The 20,070-nt window shown below is 49.3% G+C and overlaps 1 protein-coding gene across 2 annotated transcripts in view; it reads left to right on the top strand.

Moving 5' to 3' along the window:
- The window catches only part of CACNA2D2 (calcium voltage-gated channel auxiliary subunit alpha2delta 2), a 224,223-nt gene that overhangs the window by 80,353 nt on the left and 123,800 nt on the right, over positions 1–20,070 (top strand). For both annotated transcript variants that reach the window (XM_074152097.1, XM_074152098.1), the window contains one exon: positions 7,938–8,054. In XM_074152097.1, coding sequence (XP_074008198.1) covers positions 7,938–8,054 — 117 coding nt within the window. The remainder of the gene's footprint in view (positions 1–7,937; positions 8,055–20,070) is intronic.

Raw genomic sequence — 20,070 nt, 5'->3', positions numbered from 1 at the left:
AAAATTGATTTTAATCCTTGCTTATAGGTAAACCAGTGGGAAATTGAGTTCTGTTGAACTGATATAAATCAAGCATATATTTCTGGAAGAGCTTCACGGGAAGGATTTGCACAGCTCTATCGATGCGGCTTTTTGATCTATCCCTTGCTGTGGGACAACATAATTTCATTCTCTTAGGGACAACAGGGTAAACCCGGCATGAGCCATAGTGCGAAGGCAATGACTCTGATAGGAATAGTATAAAGATGAAATGTAGCAGAATTGTGCATCTTTATCTGTGACAGCATCCCTCTTAAGATATTCCAGGTGCAATTTTAATGATGCTGATCTGAAATACAACTGTTCTGTATAAACGTGACTTAATCAAACTGGTTAAACTCTTCTGCATGTATCCTGAAGGAAAGCAGTGGAGGTGCCTTTTAAAAACCCTGTAGTTTCTTATGTCCTGTAGAACCAAGAGAGCAGCCAAAGTCAAGGATCAGGTTGGAGGTTTTTGGTTTGTTTCTGTTTTATTGTACAAGTGTGTATTTTCAGAGCACATGTGATCTCTGAATGCATTTGGGCATTTTACTGAGATGCTGTAGCTGTTCTCTCCCTCTCATACATCAGCACAGCAGGCTCTGGTGGGCTTGTGCCCTGACCTGGCAGCAAGTCCCACGCCATCCAAAGGGCTGTGAGTGTGCAGAGCAGTGCGTGGGCAGAGCTCCCACCCTGGTTGAGACCTTGCATTTTCAACTATGCAGTGATTTATTTTTACAGCACTTTATCTGAAAGAAGACTTGAGTTTGGAGTTGTGTGGTACTGAATTACCTTGCAGAAGATTCACTCTCTGCAGACACACAGGCAGTTCTGTTGCTCTGAGAGCTCCCTGTACAAGGGTTTGGGCTGCTGAAGACTAAAAGCAGCTTTCCAGGCCAGGAGAGGTTTTCTATAATCCAGGCTAACCATGCATAGCCCTTTATCCCTGTCTAGTTGCTAAATTATGCATAGCAGTCTCAGGTCTGCTTCGGGGCTGGCAAGCCTGAAGTCTCAGCCATAGAGGCTCATCATCCTGGGTTGAGCGAGCAGAATTCCAGCCGGTGCCAGTGCCACAGAGGATGGGAGATGTGGTTGCTGGTGCTGGATAGGGGCTGCTGGAGCATCTTTACCTCTCCATCCCTGCTGGAGTGGGCTGCCTTCCTCTTGTCCCCTATGTCCTCTGTGGTACTGCTGCCTTTTAGCAGGCTCTTTAGTGAAGGAAGGAGACCTTGGTTCTATGGCTTGTTTGCTTAGATTATAGCTGACCATCCCTGAGGAGCAGCTAAACTGCATGTTTCCCCATCTGGCTTTTGCGGGAGAGCTGTGAAGAGCTGCTCAGAGGGTGCTTGCTCTTTATTAGGTAGGCGGAAGGAAGGAGCGCAGCAGGGAAATGGCGCTGTGCGAGGAGGGATGGAGATGGGGTTAGTAAATGTCAAGCTGTTTGCCTCCTGCGTGCACTCCAGCACATCCTCAGGCTCCAGGAGCAGTGGCTCTTGCCAAGGACAAGGCAGAGGTTGCAGCAAGGAGCAGGTCAGGCTCTGTGGGACTGGCTGCCCGCACTGCTCCTGAGGGCCCAGGGGAGCAGCCATGTCCTCAGGGCTGGTGGCATCCATGGTACAGGCTCTGAGTGTTGGCTTGCGGTAGATTAGCAAAGCCCTCGCTGGACTGCGGCACCACTGCTCACCTGCGGCTGCTTCCCTTTGCCTTCCCCCCTCCTGACTCCCCGACAGGGAAAACTGGGATCTAGCACCATCCTGCCTGATGGCTGCTTCACCAGAAGGCCATCCCTGTGCCCTCTGCCAGTCCCCATCCCCCTGGTCCCTGCGGTGGTGTGTGATCTGCTCTGTACAACGTGGTACAGGCAGCACCGATTGCCCTAGCGGGCTGTCAGCGAGGCTGCTATCACTCTTATCACTGCCTGCTTGATTATCCCTGACGCCGCGCCGAGGCTGACATCCTCCTAATGTAATATAGACACCACGATGATTACCATCATTGCAAGAACTATAAGCACCAGACGATGAAATTTAACAACAGTAGGTGCAGCAGGGACGAGGGGCGAGATGGGAATCGTGTTGTCTCTGCTCTCTGCCTGTGGCCCCGAGCAGTCTCTACCTTCCAGCAGGATCTCTGGGGTTTTGCACTCCTTTTCCTCCCTGTTACCCAGCCACAGTGCTCCTTGCTCGGCCTTGGACCATCTCACAGTGCTCTTGCTGCTGGGCAATTCTTCTCTAGGCTCCTTCTTTGTCAGAGGGGTCTGCTCCGTGTACCCAAGGCCACGAGCAAGTCTGCTCAAGTTCCTCTTCAGTGATACCCTGAGCCATGGGAAACTGGCAGGACTCCACTGTAGGTGAGATGAGACTCAAAATGGTCCAAACCACTGCTTGTCTGGTGGAGACCAATGGATCCTGAAGCTCCAGGAGAAGCACTGGATGAGTGGCTCCTCTAAGGGCAGGTATCCTGCTGCAGCGTTTGCTGTACCGATGAATTCCCTTTGCAGGGACCATATCTTGGTCACTGAACGAAGCCGATCAGCACGGGCCTGGCTGCGGGAGCCTGAAGTATCCCCCCTGAACAGAGACCTTCCCTACCCCCCCATAATAATGCCAGGTGGGAAAAACCTTTTATTTTCCTGGGGTATGGCCTTTGTAGGGCATGACGTGGCACAGTCCCACCTCTGGGGTGCGAGGGGTTATCACGGCTGTCGTTCCCGTAGAGGTGCGGTTTGGTCCTTGCCTCCCTCACCTGGAGCAGCCCGCGCTGAGGTGCGATGCTCTGGGAGCAGGGAAGCGGTTCGCTCTGTTGCTGCCTGTAGTACTTTGCTTTTTTGCAAACATGCCAGGTTTGCCCTGTGATTAAACGCTGGTGTTTGGACTGCAGCTGTCCAAACCAGGTGTATTGGATTCATACGGGGGGGGGGAATAATAATAATTTCTGGAAGATGGCTGTTACCCAGACCAGCCTCTTTTGCAGCAGGAGCTGGAGAGCTGCAGGGTGCAGGGCTTGGCCCCAAGCAAAACCCAGCTGGGTTTGAACCGTGGGTCCAGCTTGTATCCTGGCCCCATGGGGCTGAGAGCTGCTGGGGTTGCCAGCTGCTGTGTTAGGGTTCAGCTTTTTGATGGTTGTCGCTGTTGGTTTTAAGCGAGGTGGAGAAGGGATTCTCGGCATGGAGATGCTGCTGCGCAAGCAGAGCAGAGTGCTGCCCCTCCAACAGCTCCATTTTGGGGAAGGGCTGCTTCTTGGGGGGTGTGAAATGGAGTTGGGGAGAGAGGGGAGGAGAAGGGGTCTGTTTTGGGATCACATGTGTACCCCACCATCCCAGCCCTCCCATCGGTGTCCTCCCTCTTGTCCTGGGCGAGGAGGCTGGAGACTGGCCCTGCTGCTGCGCAGGGAGGCAGTGCCCATGGGAAACGGCAAGGCTGGGGCCGGTGGGACAATTTTTACTTTCTAGTGGTGGCCAAAGGCACACGTGCTAATGGTGCTACACAGGGAGCTTGATATCTTCCTTCATGTTTTATCACCAGATACCTTGACCCATGGGAAGGTGCTGGGTCCTCTTGTGGCTCATCAAGGAGTGATTTCTGCACTCGTGGGAGTATTTCTGCACCCTTTTCTGTTCCTTCTCAGGCTGCCCAGTTTCGTGGTGCTGGATATTCTCATGGGGAACTGGGGAGTGGCAAATGCTTTCTCTGAACCCTGACAGCTCCCTGGATATAGAGGCACAGAGGGAATTAACAGCAGAGATGAGCATCACTTGCTGTGCATTAGGAACAAGGCAAACAGTGAATTTAGAGAATGGATGTTCTGAGGCAGTATCAGATCTGCCTCTTCGGTTATACAGTCACTGCTGGGAAGGTGTATTGGCAATTGGTTGTTTCCAGCTCTGCTTTTTAGTAAGGCTGTTTAGCACTTCTCTGCTGGTTTAGATCTTCTCCTCAGCTGTTTATAGTTGTGTTATGCTTAGCAGTATTTGCGATTAAATTTTTCATGTTGCAGGTTGTCTTGAGCCATTTGATTTTTTTCTCCTCCCCCACCTGCCACTGTATTTTATTTTATTTTATTTTATTTTATTTTATTTTATTTTATTTTATTTTATTTTTATTTCAATTCAGTACTTTCTGTTGTTTTGCCTGTGTTAGTATTTCCCCCTGCTCTTGGGACTTACTAGTTCACTCTTAGCACCCACCGTTGGACTCTCCTTTCCACTGTCATGCCTGGATCTTCTGGCTACTTCAGCCCTTCCCAGGCTTTTTATTAAGAATTACAGTTCATAATTTGGTCCTGATCCCCATGCCCAGAATACAGCAGCTTTGTCCTCTGTGCTGCCTGAGGGCTGGTACCTCTATAGGTGATTCGGGGGCTCTCTGTAGCCCCTCACCTGTGCAGTAACTTCAGGTTTACTGACCACGTTGTGCAGGGCTAATGCCAAGGGTGTTACTACTTGTTTCAGCGTGGCTGGAGCATTGCAGGACTGGGCTTCGCTCCCGTGTTCCTGCATGGCCACCCGCTCACCCTGCCTGTCGGGGGGGACATGCAGGCTGTGAGGGGATGGGGTATGTTCACAAAGGGGTTGCAAAGTAAAACCCAGTCTACCAAGAGCATGCAACCTCCACCCCCTTCTCCCCGAGTTTGCTGGTACAGCTGGGCATGAGGGTACCTACGTGGAACCAGAAGCAGCGGTTTCTTGACCCCGAGGTCACTGCTGTTACAGCTTTCAAACCCAGGTCCATATTGCAGGAGAATTTCAGAGAGAATGGCTTTCTAATCTGAACAAAACTAAGGGCTTTTGTCATCACTGAGAAATGTGTGGGATGTCTTTGGCCAGAAAATTCGTCCTCCAATTCAGCTCAAGGAAAAACCCAATATGGGAAATGTCACCTTAGATAAGTAAAACCCAGCCAAGTTCTGAACAACCCAAAGCAAAACGCTACAATGGAGAGCTCGGAGCTATCTTAATTGCCTGGAGCACTACCGTTCATTCCCCTGCCTGTCTGGTACGTTCTTGTGCTCGTATGGTCACTGTTAATTCATGCTGGATTGTTCTAATTAACGCCGATGAACTGTTCAGCCAAGAAGACTGCGGAGCTCTGCAGCTGCAGAGAGGGCTGGAGGAACTTCTCCTGGTTTCTTTTTCTGTTTTTCCCTCCCTTGTGGACAGGCACCGTTTCTGTCCATGGCCAATAGGAGCCAATTTTCTGTTTCATAACAGGAAAATACTAATGTCAGGACGCCCTCCTTACCCAAAGCTTTCTCCTTGAAGATTGCTCCTCTTTGCTTTCCTAATTGCTGCTGCTCAGCTGGAGGTAGCACGCGCGCCTTCCAAACACATTATTTTGTTATGCTGTTACTTACCAAAGGGAAAAAAGAGCATAAGAGAATATTGCTTTGTGTTGAGCATTCCTTGCTTTAACCCTTTCTGTGCAGATGTGGGACGTTTTTCTCTAGCGCGGGATGCTTTGCCATTGGCAATACACACTTTGGTCTGATGTTCAGGGTGTGATGGAGCTGTGATGCGAAGAACGCCTAGAAATCATTTCTGCTGGAGTCTGAGGATGCCCCGAATCTGTGTTCTCTTACTAAAGCATCCTCTTTGGAGTCGCTGCGGTCACATAACTATCACCTATAATAAGACAGGAGTTGCCGAATTGGTGTGAAGTATGGGTGGTTTGGGGACCAAAATGATTTGGGATCGAGTTGGTTGAAAACTTAATGCTTGGAGTTACCCTTCCTTGAAGACTGGCAGGTCTGGAGCCTGCAAGAGCAAAGCCCTGGGGAGGGCGCTGGAGCCACGCTCCATGTATTTCTTAGGGACTGAAGAGTCGGATGAGGATCACAGATGTTTGGCTCACTGCATCCCTGCTCTTGGCTCGTGGGCTGTGCTCTTGCAGGTCAGTAACCAGCAGAATTCACAGAAATGCTGTTTTCTTCAGAAACTTCAGAAATGAGCAGGTCTGAGGCTTTTGTGTGCCACCCCCCTGATAGAGGCAGGGTGGGTTACCATCCTGGCAGCCAGGACAGGTTACCTGAATCCCTTGGGGCTTTTTTGGGGGCGGGGGGGGGGGACCAAACAGTTGCCTGGAGTAGAGCTAGGATGGAGTAATGATGTATGTGGTCACAAGGCTGCTGGGAGAGGCATGCTGTCCAGAATCTCCTAGTGGCATGGAGGAAAGGAGCTCAGGCAGAGTAGGGATCTTGGAGAGAGCTGCGGAAAGCAAAGTTGAAGCCTGAAGATTAACCCCCTAGGTCTGGAGGGACCATGCAGAGCCAAATGAGCAGCCTTTTGCTTAGTCTCTGAGCGTACTCCTGTGGTTTCAACCTCAGAAACCGCTTTGTTTAACCACCGAAGGAAAGGGGAGGCTGCGGTGGGGATGTCTCTCCTCAGGCTCTGGAATTCATCTCCAGCTGCCTTTCAGTGACCAGAGTCGCTTCCTGCTCCAGCTTGTTAACATCTGGAAAAGTAAAAGGGTGGATTGAGCAGTTTTCCAACATATCAGGAACGTCTCATCGTATTCTTGAGCTGTGTAATGTGCTGCTCTCTGGATCCTGGGCACCTGCCTTGCCCATACCTTCATTTTTGCTGGCTCCACCAAGAGAAATAGTTGTGGTGGTGTCAGCCTGGTGGGTGTCTCTAGCCAAGCCTCTCCTTAGTCCTGCCTTCCTGCTGCTGGCATGGGGTGAAATGTGGGGGTTTCTGGGGTACATGCTTGCTTTATGGAAGCTGGTTGTTTACTGTTTGAGTTTGGGTGCTGCTCCAATACCCGGGGCAGAGGCAGGCAGATGTTTCATGAGAAGTGGTTTCTGCCCCACCTGGTCTCTTCCATTGTCACAATGGTTGGCTCTGCAACAAACCTGCAGTTACAGGCAGAGTATTTCACCTCTAATGAAGCTCCAGCAAAGAGAGTTTTTAGTCCCATGGGAAGCAGTGATTCAGCTCCCAAGCTCGGGTAAGTGCCAGACATTCTTAACATGAAAATCACAGTTAAACATGGAGTCAGCTACCTCCTTGGGGAGGTCCAGCTCTCCTTGGAGGGTTTTCTGCTGCCAGATGTCTTCATGTCTGGAATTACAGGTATTTGCAAGTAGCCTGAGGATTCAGAGAGAAGCAGAATCTTGTTTGCTGTGTGGTTTTCTTCATGTATCTTACTTAAGAATAGGTAAGGCATGACGATATTTATTTTTTTTTTCCTTATCTCAGATGATTGTAAAAAGGTCTTCTCTTCTAGCCTGTGCTGATTGCACCTGAGTTTGCAGACAGGCCGAGTTAACAAGTCAGGAAAGGATCTGAGGGGTTGGTTGTTGCCAAGTCTTGTGGTGGGACTGAGCCCTTCTTGTTGGGGCAGTGCTGATGCCAACAGCACGTCCCTTGGGGCTGGCATTGTCCTCTGAAGTTGTGTTATGTGGCTTGGATGGGCAGGCCCCACAGGTCACAGCTGCATGCTGTGGGTGCAAACATTCAAATCCAGGTTGGTCCTGTGTTTGCAAAATCCAGCAAGTGGCATTGGCGAGGGGGCATGTGAGTGGTCAGTGGGCTTTGAGGGGTGTGTTTGGGCAAGGAGGATCACAGGAGGAAGCGTGGTGGCTCTGCCTGTGCTGCTGGTTTGGCTTCACAGCAGTGGGGGTGTGGGCAGTGCGGTGGGCAGCTCAGCTTTTGGGCGAGGGGGGATGCTCATAGCCTGCAAGCATCAAGGCAGGCAGCTGTAAAGCCAACGGTGTGGGCAGCAGGTCGATTGCATATTTTTTTTTTCTTTCTGGTTGCAAAGCCTTTCTTCCCTTGTTCCCCTCGTTTCAAGAGCTGATATTGGTGCCTAATCCACATTGCTAAAATTCTTCTGTGTTAGAAGGATCAGCTTTTCAGTGGGAAGTCTGCTGTACTTCTCTCTAATATTGACTGTCTTTCTTTCTCTTGTTTCCCTTCTTAGATCTACAATGAGAACAGAAACCTGTTTGAAGTCAAAGAGAACGTGCCCAGGAAATTGGTGGAGAAGGTCGCAGGGGACATTGAGAGCCTCTTGGCCAAGAAAGTCCGTGCTTTAAAGGTAAGGTGAGGGGCCTGTGTGCTGATCCTTTGTCTGATGTGTTCAGTTTAAAGAAGAGGGTTGGTGCTGGCGTATCATCGCGAGCTCAGCTTCAAAGTAATTTCTATGGTTGTGTGGCCTTTTCTGGGAACTGCATCATACATATGGAGTATATCTGGGGTGTGAGGCAAGGACGTATCATGTGAGGATCTACTATGGGTATCTTCTTGCTTTTTTATGTCCTCCCACCATCATGTGAACACCTGAAGGGGCTGCCACAAGAATACAAGTGACAGCAAAAGCCTGGCAGCAAATTTGACTCAGTCATTTAAATGGGGGCATGGTGAGAGGGAGCAAAGGTGCTGTGGGGTCCCTGCCATAGCTCGTGGAAGTGTTTCAGACAAGTAGGATTTTTTTCCTGTTTAGGAGAGGATGCACTGAAATGTTTGTGCTGGTGCCTGGCACTTGAATCCTGTGACTGACTGCGTGTGTGAGATGCCCTTGTGGGTGCCGGCGTACATTTCCAATCTATCGTCCCATTTGGTAGCACTCCTTTTAAAATGAATTCATTTTATCTGTGGCAGAGCAAGGTAACCAGCTCATGATTATATGCTGGCTGTAACGAGGCAGCAGCGGGGCCGTGCTCTGCTACCGGGGCAGAGACAGGTAATTGCCTTCCTGGAGAGATGGAGATGCCCTCTCTGCTGCAGACGGGCATGGGAGCCATGTAAGGGTTTCCCTTCAATAGCTGTAGTGTCCTCTCAGATATCTGACTGTAGCGAGCAGGATGAAGCTGTGCGATGGACATCTGGCATACCTTGCAGCTTGATTAACTAAAAGTGCTTTTGTGGGGTCATAGATGAAGGGAAGGCTCGGAGCAGGTAGCATAGCTGTTGTGTCTGCATAGGGACTGTAGCCAAAAAGACTTGGTCACGCTTCGTCCTGATCGGCAGAGGAAAAAGTACCATGGTGAGGGAAAAGGTGTTGCAATAACTGAGGTGTAACTAAGGCGGTGAGAGTTTGGAACTGGCATGTCTCCATAGTACTAATAACCTTGTTTGTCTTCCAATTTGACTTCTTTTTGTTGGGTTTTGGGGCAGGATTGGTTGGTGCGCTGTTAAGGGCTTACCTGATGCTGGACTCGATGCAGAGGCGTGATTCTGGCAGCCCTGGTTAGATAACGAGCACTTGGTGCTGTTTTATTGTAGTGCAAACAACGATCCGTTCACCTGAATTAGTCCCTTCAAGAGGACTCCTTCAGAGCCCAGTTGCACGATGGAGCAGTCTCTTACATCCAGTTTGCATGTAAATTCTTGGCGTATTGGATTGGTGGTACTGACAACAAAATCTGCAAGTTGATGGGAGAAGGAGAAATAGGATCTTCTGAATTTCTTCCATGTTGTGCTAAGCTCTTTCAAAGCAGTGGGGCTCCCACAGCTTGTTCCAGTCTCCAGCCTGTGTTTTCTTCTGTCTCAACTCTCCCTTTAGTTGAATCATCTCTCCTGGAGTCGTTTCCTCCCCTTCTCTCATGACTCACGAGAGTGATGATGACTTCTTGAAATGTATTTTTCAGCATCTGAGTCAGGTGGGAATCCATGTATCAGCGAGGGCAGGTGAGGAGAGAGAAATGGATCCTCTCCTTGAGGTATCAATTGCCACGTCACTCATGTACTCACTCTGCTGAAAAGATGCCTCCCTGTTTCCTTTGCTCCAGGAGGGAGAAGGGATATTGCCTGTGCTTTGGTGAGGCTTTGTAGGAAGGTACTAGCTAGCCTTTGGGTGTGCATGATGGACCTACGTGCTTCAGGAGTGCCATTCTGATTAGGTGGTGATTCAGTCCAGCCATCAAAGAGCCTGTTTTCCTCCTGTTTCTAAGTGAAAATATTAATGTGTCTTTATTAAAGTTAAACTGCATGCAGAGCACTTATCAATAATACATAGTTTCTTACTTTGTGTGTTGCATTTCTAAGAAGCAGAAATGAAGCACAGGGAAGCCAAGCTCGACTGTCTGGCCCTGGCAGCCGTGGTGCAGCACTGTGGCACGGGTCTGGCACTAGCAGGACACTCTGATTTCACACGTGCTTTTCAGAGGAGTGCCGGAGCCAGGGGTGTGTAGTAAAAGGGGTGATTGCTTCCTAAAATAAGTCATCTAGAAGGGGCTGGTTATTTGGATGCTGTCCCACCCTTTTTGTTCCAGCCCATCATATCTGATGACAGTCTCATCATGGGACAGAAAAATTCCTAGGAAGATCTTTTTGCAATCCCCACCTGTTCCAGCTGGCGCTAGAGAAGAGCATCTACAGCTGGAACCTGGGGGACTTTTACCCTGTGTCCCATGCAGCGGCCTCTTTTTGACATGGAATTTTATCACCATTAACTGCCCTTTTTCCCCAGCATCCTTCGATCTCCTTTCTCCTCGATGATTTCATGGCTTCAGGGCTGCCCTCACAGACACCTTTGGGCTCTGTAGTTCCAGCTGCCTTTTAATCCCAAGCTTTAGGAGGAGGGGAGGTAGAAGAGATGGTCTTCATTACCAAAAGTATGGCTACTGTCCTTTGAAATGGAAGTAAAAGATATTGCTAAGGTGGAGTACTCCTGAAGGAGATGACATTAAATTTATGCAGCATATTACATTGTGGGGAAGTTCCAGGGACTCGCTGCAGGTGAGGTGTAAGGAAACAGTAGGTGTGTTCTCGACTGGTAGAAGTTTAAGGGGCTGCTCTTGTCCATGCTCATGAGCTTGCCCTTGTTAAGGCTAAGAAAGACATCTTCCTTCACGTGTGGAAAGGAGCAAGGTGGTGGCAAGTTGCCAAATGACTACAAATCCCTCTTGTGTTTTCCTTGTGCTGGGAATCACAGCCGGCTGGCTCCTGGATCAACATCATCTGAGACTAGAATTCAACAGGTTGGTTGTTTGCCAAATATATTCTTTTGCCACTTTTTTTATTTTACTTAAATTTCCTATCCCTTCTTCAATCTCTCAGTGTGATTGGACCCCACCTTGCCTTTGTATGTGCTCAGAGAGATGTGTATCTACAGGCTTGGGCTTCTTTGGTGAGCTTGTTCAGGAGATCAGCTGTTGGATTTTGCTGCTGGTTGAGCACTGAGTGAGCCAGGGCAAAGCCATCACTGGGGGTGGGCATGGGGCGGCTGCCAGCTCTGGATTCCCAAACCCAAGGAGCATTTTTCTCTCTTCCCTTTTCTTTTTTTCTCTCAGCGTAGGCTGTTGAGGAGAGCCGGGTTCCTGACAGCAGTGATGAAACCTTCCTTTCCTCTAAAGCCTCAGTGGCTGTGTTTGGTGAGGTGGGTGAAGGTGAGCCCGTTCTCTGTAGAAAGGAAAGGAAGCAGCAAAGATAAGAGGCACTGGAAAGAGTCTCCCTTGCCATCAAATCCAGCCCTTTGCTTTCTCCATGCGCCCAGAACACAAGGGCATCTCTTCTTCCCTTCCCTGTGCTGTTTGCCGCTCCCGCTTCATGCCTTCATCCCGCTTCAGAGCCTGCAGACCCGGGCTGCTCCTTCCTGCCACGCCGTGTCCCTGGATGCCCCAGCTCTACCCACTGCTTATGGCCACGAAGGAGATGTTGGCAGCCCAGGCCCACTTCCTCACCTGTGCTGGCAACGCCAAACAGCGTGGGTCAAAGCGAGAGGGCAGCGAGGGGGCTGCTGAGGTGATAAAAGGCTTCGGAAAGCGTCAGTACAAGCGGCTGAGGGGTTGCTGCATCATTACTGCTGCGCAAGCCCAATGCCTCAGGAAATTCTTCTATTGCCACAAAAGCATCTCTGCAGTAAAAAAGTGGTGGGGGAACAGAAGAGGAGGTCATCGCTTGTGGTGCAGGATCTAGGAGTGTTTCCCCCCCTCTCCTTCAGGTCTATGGACACCCCAGATCTGTTTCTTTTATAATACTAGGTGAAGTGCATGAGCGATGCCTCTGAGTCTATCCTTTCCCGAAGCTCCGCAGACTGGGGGAGAAGGGAGTGAGTTGTGATTTGATGGAGGAGAAGGCTGAGAGATGGAAATTTTAGATCCTGGGGTATGTTTTAGGCTTGTTTCTACTTTTTATACAGTTCGTGCGAAGGCTGCTTTTTGCGTGCTGACTGCTTCATCCTTCACATATTTAACCACAGACAATTTGCTTTGCCTCCTGCGAGTGGCACATCCCACAGTTTACTGAGTGGGTTATGCCCTGAAGTGAGCTATTCATACACCGTGACCAGCCTAAGGACTGATGTCTGTGCTGGTGGTCTTCCCCCATCTCTAAAAAGAGACCTTCCTATCCATAGAACCTGGTACGAACGTCTGCGGGCTCTGGCATTGCCCCCATGGGATGCTGGTGGCATGGTTGGGCCAGTATTTCTTCCACAGAGCTGTTTTAGTTTTGCATATTGTAATCACCAGCAAAGTTAAGGTGAAGTTGGTTATATTTCTGCTGGACCTCAGCTGTGTGCAGTGTTGAATACAACGCATTGAGCAGAAGGGCAGGAAAGTGGCATTTCGTGTCCCAGAGAATTTATAATATGTGTGTGTTTTATATATATGTATGTATTTTACATAGATGTGTATATGTAGTAGTTTCAGTGCACCCTGCGTGACTGGTGACGAGAGAATTAACAGCACTTACTAGTAGTTAAGAGAGAAGTTTGTGGGGGTTTTTTCTGTTGTTGTGGAATTTAACTGCGTATTTTTGTTGCTATGTGTTTAGCTCTAGTGTGTGATGAATGTCTGGGGGAAAGGAGAGGTTTGGTAGGAGGGTTCAAGGCTCCTGTTCCTTCAGCCAAGGTGTAGGAGCTCACAATATATTTCACTGAAGACTTTGAGATATTTCTGTAACAAGAGCAGGAAAACCTACACTTGGCATTAGACATTTTCTTTTGGCAGAGAAAGGAATACAAAGGACAAGACTCTGGGGATTTTCTGTGTTTTTAAAGCATACTGCAGGGACGTCTGGCTGGGTTTCTTGTGAGTACGAAGCCTGGATGAACATGGCTCTAGGAGTTTGGGGCATTCCCATCTCCTTTGGCCTTGGATTCTAAGGGAAGATGGCTGAAAGAGCCGGGATTCGGTGCATGGTGAAGAGGGTTTATCTGGAGATGAGTAAGGCTTGGGTTTTCTTACTGCCTTAAGCAAACTTCTCAGTTTTGTTTCTGATTTCCAGCCCCCACCCCGCCTCAGTTTGGGGTTTTCCCACTTACTGGTATTTTTTCCTTGCATATTCCTTCTGATATGACAGTGCAGTTAGTACTTGGCCGTGCTTTAGGATCCTCTGATGGAGCGTGGGGTGGGAGTTTGGTGCATTACCATGAAGTACTTACCAAGCTGGCTTCTCGGGGGCGAGAGCTGGTCAGCGGGGGCATGGTGGGAGGTAGGAGCTGAGGCCGGTTGTGCTTTTAGTCCCGGTTGAATGCTCAGTGCATTACTGTTCAGCTGGGACAAGTTCCAAGCTCCATTTACGTCTGGCACAAGCATATATCAAGAGTGCAGAGGGGATTTAATTGGACAGGTTTATCCCTTTAACAATTCTGATAGCCCTGAGATTTCCCTTGCAGGTATGTGGTGAACGGAGTCTTTATCAGCTCTTCTGCTCCCTGATAGGGACAATAAAAGGTTTCACATGTCTAAAAAGCTGCAAAAATTGGCATGCAGCAAAGCATCTCTCAGCCCAGTTCAGAGCATCTCCCCGCTCCCTTCTCTCTTGGTGGCGGAGATGCTGACCTCTGTCGCAGAGTGGGCTGGAAGATCAGCAGCGTAGGCACAGAGGCTTTCTTTCTTCCCTCCTTCACTACTTGGAGATGTTGCTGTCTTCTGGTCTTGGTGGCATGTGGTCTTCAGGGCAGGCAGCAAAGGGGGTCAGCATTCAGCAGGAGCAGCTTTGGGGTCCTACTGGATTTCTGCTCTGCTGCTGGCGGTGCAAGGTCCTATTGCTGTCTCGCTGCCCTGCTGGGCTGTCTGAAGCAAGTTCTTCCAGGCGCTCGTTGGCCAAGTCATTGGTGTGTTTAACTGGAGGGGTCCCAGGCTGGGAGAGAGAGACCCTCCTGAGCTGGAGGGCATCAGGGGTTTGGGTTGGGTGGCAGCATGTGGTGCTGCTCACATAGCCCTGGTGGGTTTACCCACTGCAGTGCCCTGGATTTTACCTGGTGGGGAACTTCTGGGGATGCCAGATAAGTGCCCAGGCTAAGGAGCATGTTACCTCTCTCACCTAGGCAACAGAATGGGGGAGGAAAGAGGGAATAAACATCGTTCAGGTGAGCTCAGATGCAGGCTGTGGTTTTGGTGGGATGTGGAGCTTCATTGCCCTGTGCACGCACAGCCATGGGCAGGAGCTCTTGTGTTTGTGGAGAAAGGACCACAACCAACATGAACCTTGTGTGTGCTGAAGTACAAAACATGTAAAGGTATGATCTTTGTGGTTTGTTAATTTATAATGACAAATCCATCCCTCTTCCCGCTTCTTTGCTAATTGCTGGTTGGTGGCTTTTGATTTTAATTCTATTTTTAATTCGTTCCTAATCAAATCCTGACTGACTGTCCCCATGTATTTATTTATTTATTTACTCATTTGTGTGTGTGTGTGTGTGTCTTCTCCTGCCTCACGATTCTTCTTGCGCTGGACCTGCTCCAGTAATCCAATTTGAATCCAATCTCCCAGGTCTGGAATTCTAATTTACAGATTGCAGAGGGGAGCCGAACAATGCCCGCGCACCAGGATGGGGGTTTATTGTCTAATCTAATCAGGGACAATCAGATGTTTGTAACAAGTCTATCAAAACTGTATTGGGCCAGTTTGCCGAGCGATGTAACCGGCTTTCTTAATAGCGCTAACGCGATTTAGGGCTTCCTGCACTTTCATGCAGATTATGTTGAACGTTTCCCTTTCTTCTCCCATGAACGCTTGGCAGCAGCCCAGCCCAATGGGCTTTACAACTTGGTAAGCAGCTCGGTGCACTCTGCCGCTGTGGAGGTTTGCGAGGGGACTCCTGCCGCTGCCTCCCGGGGCACTGCTGGAGATTGAGTGGCTCCTGAGACAATCCCGTTTGGGGGCACCCCTGCAAGGTATGGACTCAATACCACAAATGCATCTTGAGTCATGGATAGGGGAGTGAAAAGAGGTGATCCTGACCTGTTAAAATATTCAGTAAGTCTCCATAGCAGGTCTCTAGCCCTGTACCCGTGCTGTCAGCCTTCAGGCACCGTGGGCTTGTCTGGCTGTTGGCAAAGAACAAATGAGGAAAGCTTTGTCCAACGGCAGATTAAGGCTGCTGTTTCTGGGTGTTTGCGTTGAGAAGTCTGGATAGTTGCAGTTCAGAGAAATGACCTCTTTGGGGTTTTTTTGGGATGCCCTTCCAGGGCCTGGAGCAAGAGAGGGGGCAAAACCAGTTCTGCAAATGAGCTGATGATGTCTCTTAGTATAGCTCTCCAACCCAGAGTGGAGTTTTCTTTCTTTTCCTGTGCAAATAAATAGTTTTCTGACTTTCCCCTTCACAAAAACCTAAATATCCCTCTGGTCCCTTACCCTGGCAGCTGGCTGTCACCCAGCGGGTGAAGTGACCCTGGTTCTCACGCTCCAGGTCTGTACCACTTAGCTCTGTACCTGATGCCTTTGCCCAGGGACGGGTTTTAGGCTTATGGATTGCTCCCTGCCCCCAAAGCATCTTCCCTTTGGCAGGGACTGTGTGCTGCTCTCATCCCTGAGGCAGGCGTGTCAAGAGGAGCTGCAGGGTGCTGCCGGTCCCTGTGTTGCATCTAGGGCTGAGGTTCATGGTCTCGGGTCACGCAGCAGCGCTGGGAGCTTTAGCTGGGCTTTTAGTCTGAGCAAAGCTTGCCCTTGTGCCTGCTCGCTGGGCGCTGCCGGGCTGGTTTGCACGCACAGGGAGGAGGACCGTGAACTCCTTATAATGGGAACTAACCTTCCTTTCAGGGTTTAATCGCTGTGCGTGACTTGTCTTTCTGCGCTCTGCACCCTGCGGTGTGAGGAACCCAGAGACCTCTGAGACTAAGCAAAGAGAAGGATGAAATAGTCCTTAAAGGGTGTTTTACTTCCCTTCCTAAAGCTGTGTTGTGTATTTGACAGCAGTTTGTATGTTGTTTTTCAGTTTTTCCTGGTTTCTCTAGCGCAGGAGCAGCGCTTTTAGCAGAGGTGGAGGTAACTAAAGCCATTAGTGTTGTCAAGGGATTTGCAGCAGTTTTAGTTCTTGGCTGTCTCCAAGCTCAGATCCATCAGCTTGGTCCTTACCCTCTCGAGCTCCCAAGGCCTGGCAGGGCTGCCGTATTCCATGCACTAAGGGGATGCATTTGGAGATGGCTGAAAGGATAAAAGAAGATGAGTAAGACTTACTGTCTATCTATCTATCTAGATAGAGATATAAAAATGGTGAGTGATGCAATAGAGTAGGGGGTCTCCGAGGGAATTGGTGTTAGGGAAGAGAATTGCCATTTAATTCTCTATAAAACAACCTTTAAACATGGTTGGGAAGAAGTGTTTGCGATGATAGCAAAATAAAAGAAACCATGTCACTGAACAAGGGATTTATTTGAATTTCCTTGGTTAGTTTTGGCGTGAGAAAATGCATTTCCATGGCACCTTGGTAGCTAGAGTCGCTTCTGCGCCCTGTGCTATGGCTTCATAGTCTGTGTACGGTGGGAGAGGGCAAGGGGAGGATCTCTGTTCTGTAGGGGTTGCCTGTAGTTTTGCAGGGAATGTCTACCCTCTGCACATACTGATCTGCTTTCAGTCCGTGGGAGTTTGGCCCCTGCCCTCTGTGCTACTGTACATCCTCGAAGAGCTCTCTGAAGCCCAAGATCTTGGGCAGAAAATGCTCCCACCAATCTGTTCTCGTTTTGTGTTTTTTCCTCTGAATGTTTGAAATGCATCATCTGGGATGGAAGGCTCTTATATTGAATGGGAATAATGGACCTGGGAAGAAAAACTAAATAATTTTGAATTCAATTCAAGTAGAATGAGGATTATTTTTTTTTTAAGGGTTTCATCCCCTAGTTGAACTAAAAATCAATTATTTGTATAGCTGTGTTTGTGGAGAAGTAGTGAAGTTAAAGGCTCTAATGATTGAGGGGGTGGAGGCTTGGTCCTACAGGTTAATGGACTTGCATGAAGCTTTTTTGTCTCAAAAAGCTCTCTTCAAAACCCGCCTTCTTTTCCTAAAGAAAGTGGATTTGCCAAGTCTAATTTCTGCAGCCCACGAAACGCACCTCAGCTTTGGCACAGTTGATCTCAGTAGGTCTCCGCATGGGAATAGCGGGGATAGCTGCAGGTGAAGAGCAGGAGGCTGGGGTGAAGATGGCTCGCACAATAAACATTTGGCTTGGCTCTGGGCAAGTGGTGCTGTGCTGTTATACCTGAGCTGGCACGCAGGCCTGTGCTGTCTTGTAGTTTGGTGTCTAACGGGGACTGTGCTTTTTCTTCTGCATAGCTTTGCTTTGCATCCGCTGCAGCTTTAACGGCGTGAGCCTGAAACCCATCAGCATTCAGCCCTAGCCCATAGCAAGGAGCTATTATATATTCCCGGAGCAGCTGATGTCCATTAAACGTTTGAGTGACACTACAACAATGTGTAAAATATCTGTGATAAGGATCTAGCAAATCTTAATAAATAAAAAAAAAAAAGACGACAAGAATGTAAATTGTGCGTACAATTGTGATAAAGAGCCAGAGATAACATTAAAGAGATTGTATCAATTTAATGCAAGTTTAGTGCCAAAGCCTGTGATCTGCTCTTTAAAGAGGAGTTGTTTGGAGCTGGTATTTCAGCAGACGGTGCTCGAATTGTCCCAGACCTCTGGACCGGCTGTCCCTGCAGCCAGTGTGCTGCATGGAAGCTGTCTGCTTGCAGGGGATTAATGGAAACCTTTCCCGCCACTATAATAAAAACAACATTCCTTGGAAAAATAAAGTGCCCCTCTGCCTGCTGGCCTTTGGGTCCCTCAAAATGCAATTAAAAAGCAGCTTAATACAGCCACTTGATGAGAAATCTCTCAGCGTTCACAAGCAGGGTCCGAAGTGAACGCAAGATGAAACAGGTGCGAGCAGAAATATTTAACCGTGTGCCTGCCTGCCTGGTGGTGCTGGCGGAGCAGCTGGCTGAACTGGGATGTGCGGGGCTGGAACTGGGTTAGCTGGGGGAGCTGGCAGCAGGAGCAGCTCCGCGGGCATGGACCTGGGCTGAAAGAGCGTGGGAACTTATCCTCAACCCAGCCTGGGTCTGGTGTGTCTCTGCTTTGCATGAGCCTGCCAGAGTCCCCTGTTTTCTGGGCTGGTGTTTCTGCTTTACATCCTTGCTTTCTGTCCCTCCTGTACTGTTTCCGGTAGGCCATGTCCTTGAAAGTGGCCGAGGAGCATAAAGGCCGTTGGAAGTACCTTTGAAGGTCTGATGGAAGTGGCAGCTCCAGTTTTTCTCAGCGCAGTGCAGGGCTGCCAGCCGTAGGTCGGTATTTGTGCCTGCCAATGTGTCTTCCCAAAACTTTAAACGTAATAATGGGAATTAAAACTAATTTTAAATGCTGGGATGGGTTTTTTTTTCTGCAGGCATATCACAGAAGGGTAGGGTTTGGAAGGGACCTTCGGAGATCATCTAGTCCAACCCCCTGCCAGAGCAGGGTTACCCAGAGCAGGCTGGACAGGAACACATCCGGGTGGGTTTGGAATATCTCCAGAGAAGGAGACTCCACAATTTTTAAAAATTCCTTTAAGGAAAGCTAGTAATTTCTTAGCAAGTTGGGGATTATAAAGGCTGGGACTGAACCACCCATCCAGAGTGGGATGGTAGCCCAGGGCTCCCACGGGTGACAGCAGTGCTGCCTCTCGGTGGCTGGTCACCTGGCTCCGGTGCTGCAGAATGAGGGGTCGTCTTTGGCCATCCTGTGTTTGCCTTTTGTGTGCTGCTACTTGTCCGAGGCATGAGTTGAAATCCCACCTCAGCTCTACACAAAGAGCTGCTGTAGAACCAACAACTTTATTGGAGTTGTGCGGGGAGCAGTGGTTCATGTTGCACGCCAGTAGATGGCACAGCTTTTATATCAGCTAATTATATAGGGAGAAAGTGCCGGTCTGTGCCGTTCCTGTTGCTAATCTTAGCCATGCCTCACTCTCCACTCGCACAAATAGAGATGTCTCTGCTGATGTGTGTGTAATTGAGGAAGTTGGATAAGATTATGGGAGAAGATGTTGAGCTTTGCCACATTGGGGGGCGGTGGGAAACCACGATGGGGAAGAGGAGGTAAGCAGCGGTGCTCTTGGGTGAGCGTGGAGGCAGATAAGCAGGCGTCAAGGTGGTGGTAGTTTGGCTTCCCACGCACATTCCAGCGAGTGATGAATTCCCTTTGGATAGGTATATTTGGCAGTTCCAGCTTTACGCATGGGGAAACTGAGGCCTGGAGAGATCATACTTTCTTTGATACACCCGGGAATGGGAGCTGTGCTTCCTAATTAACTTCTGGGACTTTAGCTACAAGGTGTCCTTCATGCGTGGTTACTACAATAACATCTCCCTGGAGCTCAGAGCTCCTTCTCTGCTCGGGTTTGGCACAATTGTTCCCTGGCCAGTTCAGGCTTTGAATATGAAATTTTTAAGCAGAAAATGTGAAATGTACCCTTCTTGAAAGATTTCGGCTTTAAATCTTCTCCCTGCATGATGCTGGCCAGCTGTTTTGCACTTCCCCAAAGCCAAAGCAGTGCTCCGGCCCTTTCAGGCTGGGCACGTGGAGCTTGCTGAATGGTGGCCACTGGAGCTGGGGGGGGTTGCTCAAGGGCAGCGATGCAGCTGTGAAATGGAGAGGGAGGATGCTCATCCCTCTGCACCCCTGTCCTGGGAGATGTGCAGAGACCCCAGCGTTAGCATCAGTCTTTCTTCCTGCCTTCTGCCTGCTGAGGAACTTCTTTTCATGGTTGAAATTGATTCTTGCAAGTGGATGGAAAGGATATATCCCAAATCTTGAGGGCCTGGAGAGCGAGTGGAATGTAAAACAGAGTATATGTATGTGCTGCTGTAAATAGAGTTGTCACTCTAAAAGAGATGGGGTTTCTAGTGC

The sequence above is a fragment of the Numenius arquata genome, chromosome 8 (assembly GCF_964106895.1).
Source record: "Numenius arquata chromosome 8, bNumArq3.hap1.1, whole genome shotgun sequence".
Classification (NCBI taxonomy): Eukaryota; Metazoa; Chordata; class Aves; order Charadriiformes; family Scolopacidae; genus Numenius; species Numenius arquata.
Note: the sequence above shows the minus strand (reverse complement) of the source record. Positions and strands in the feature narration are given on the sequence as shown.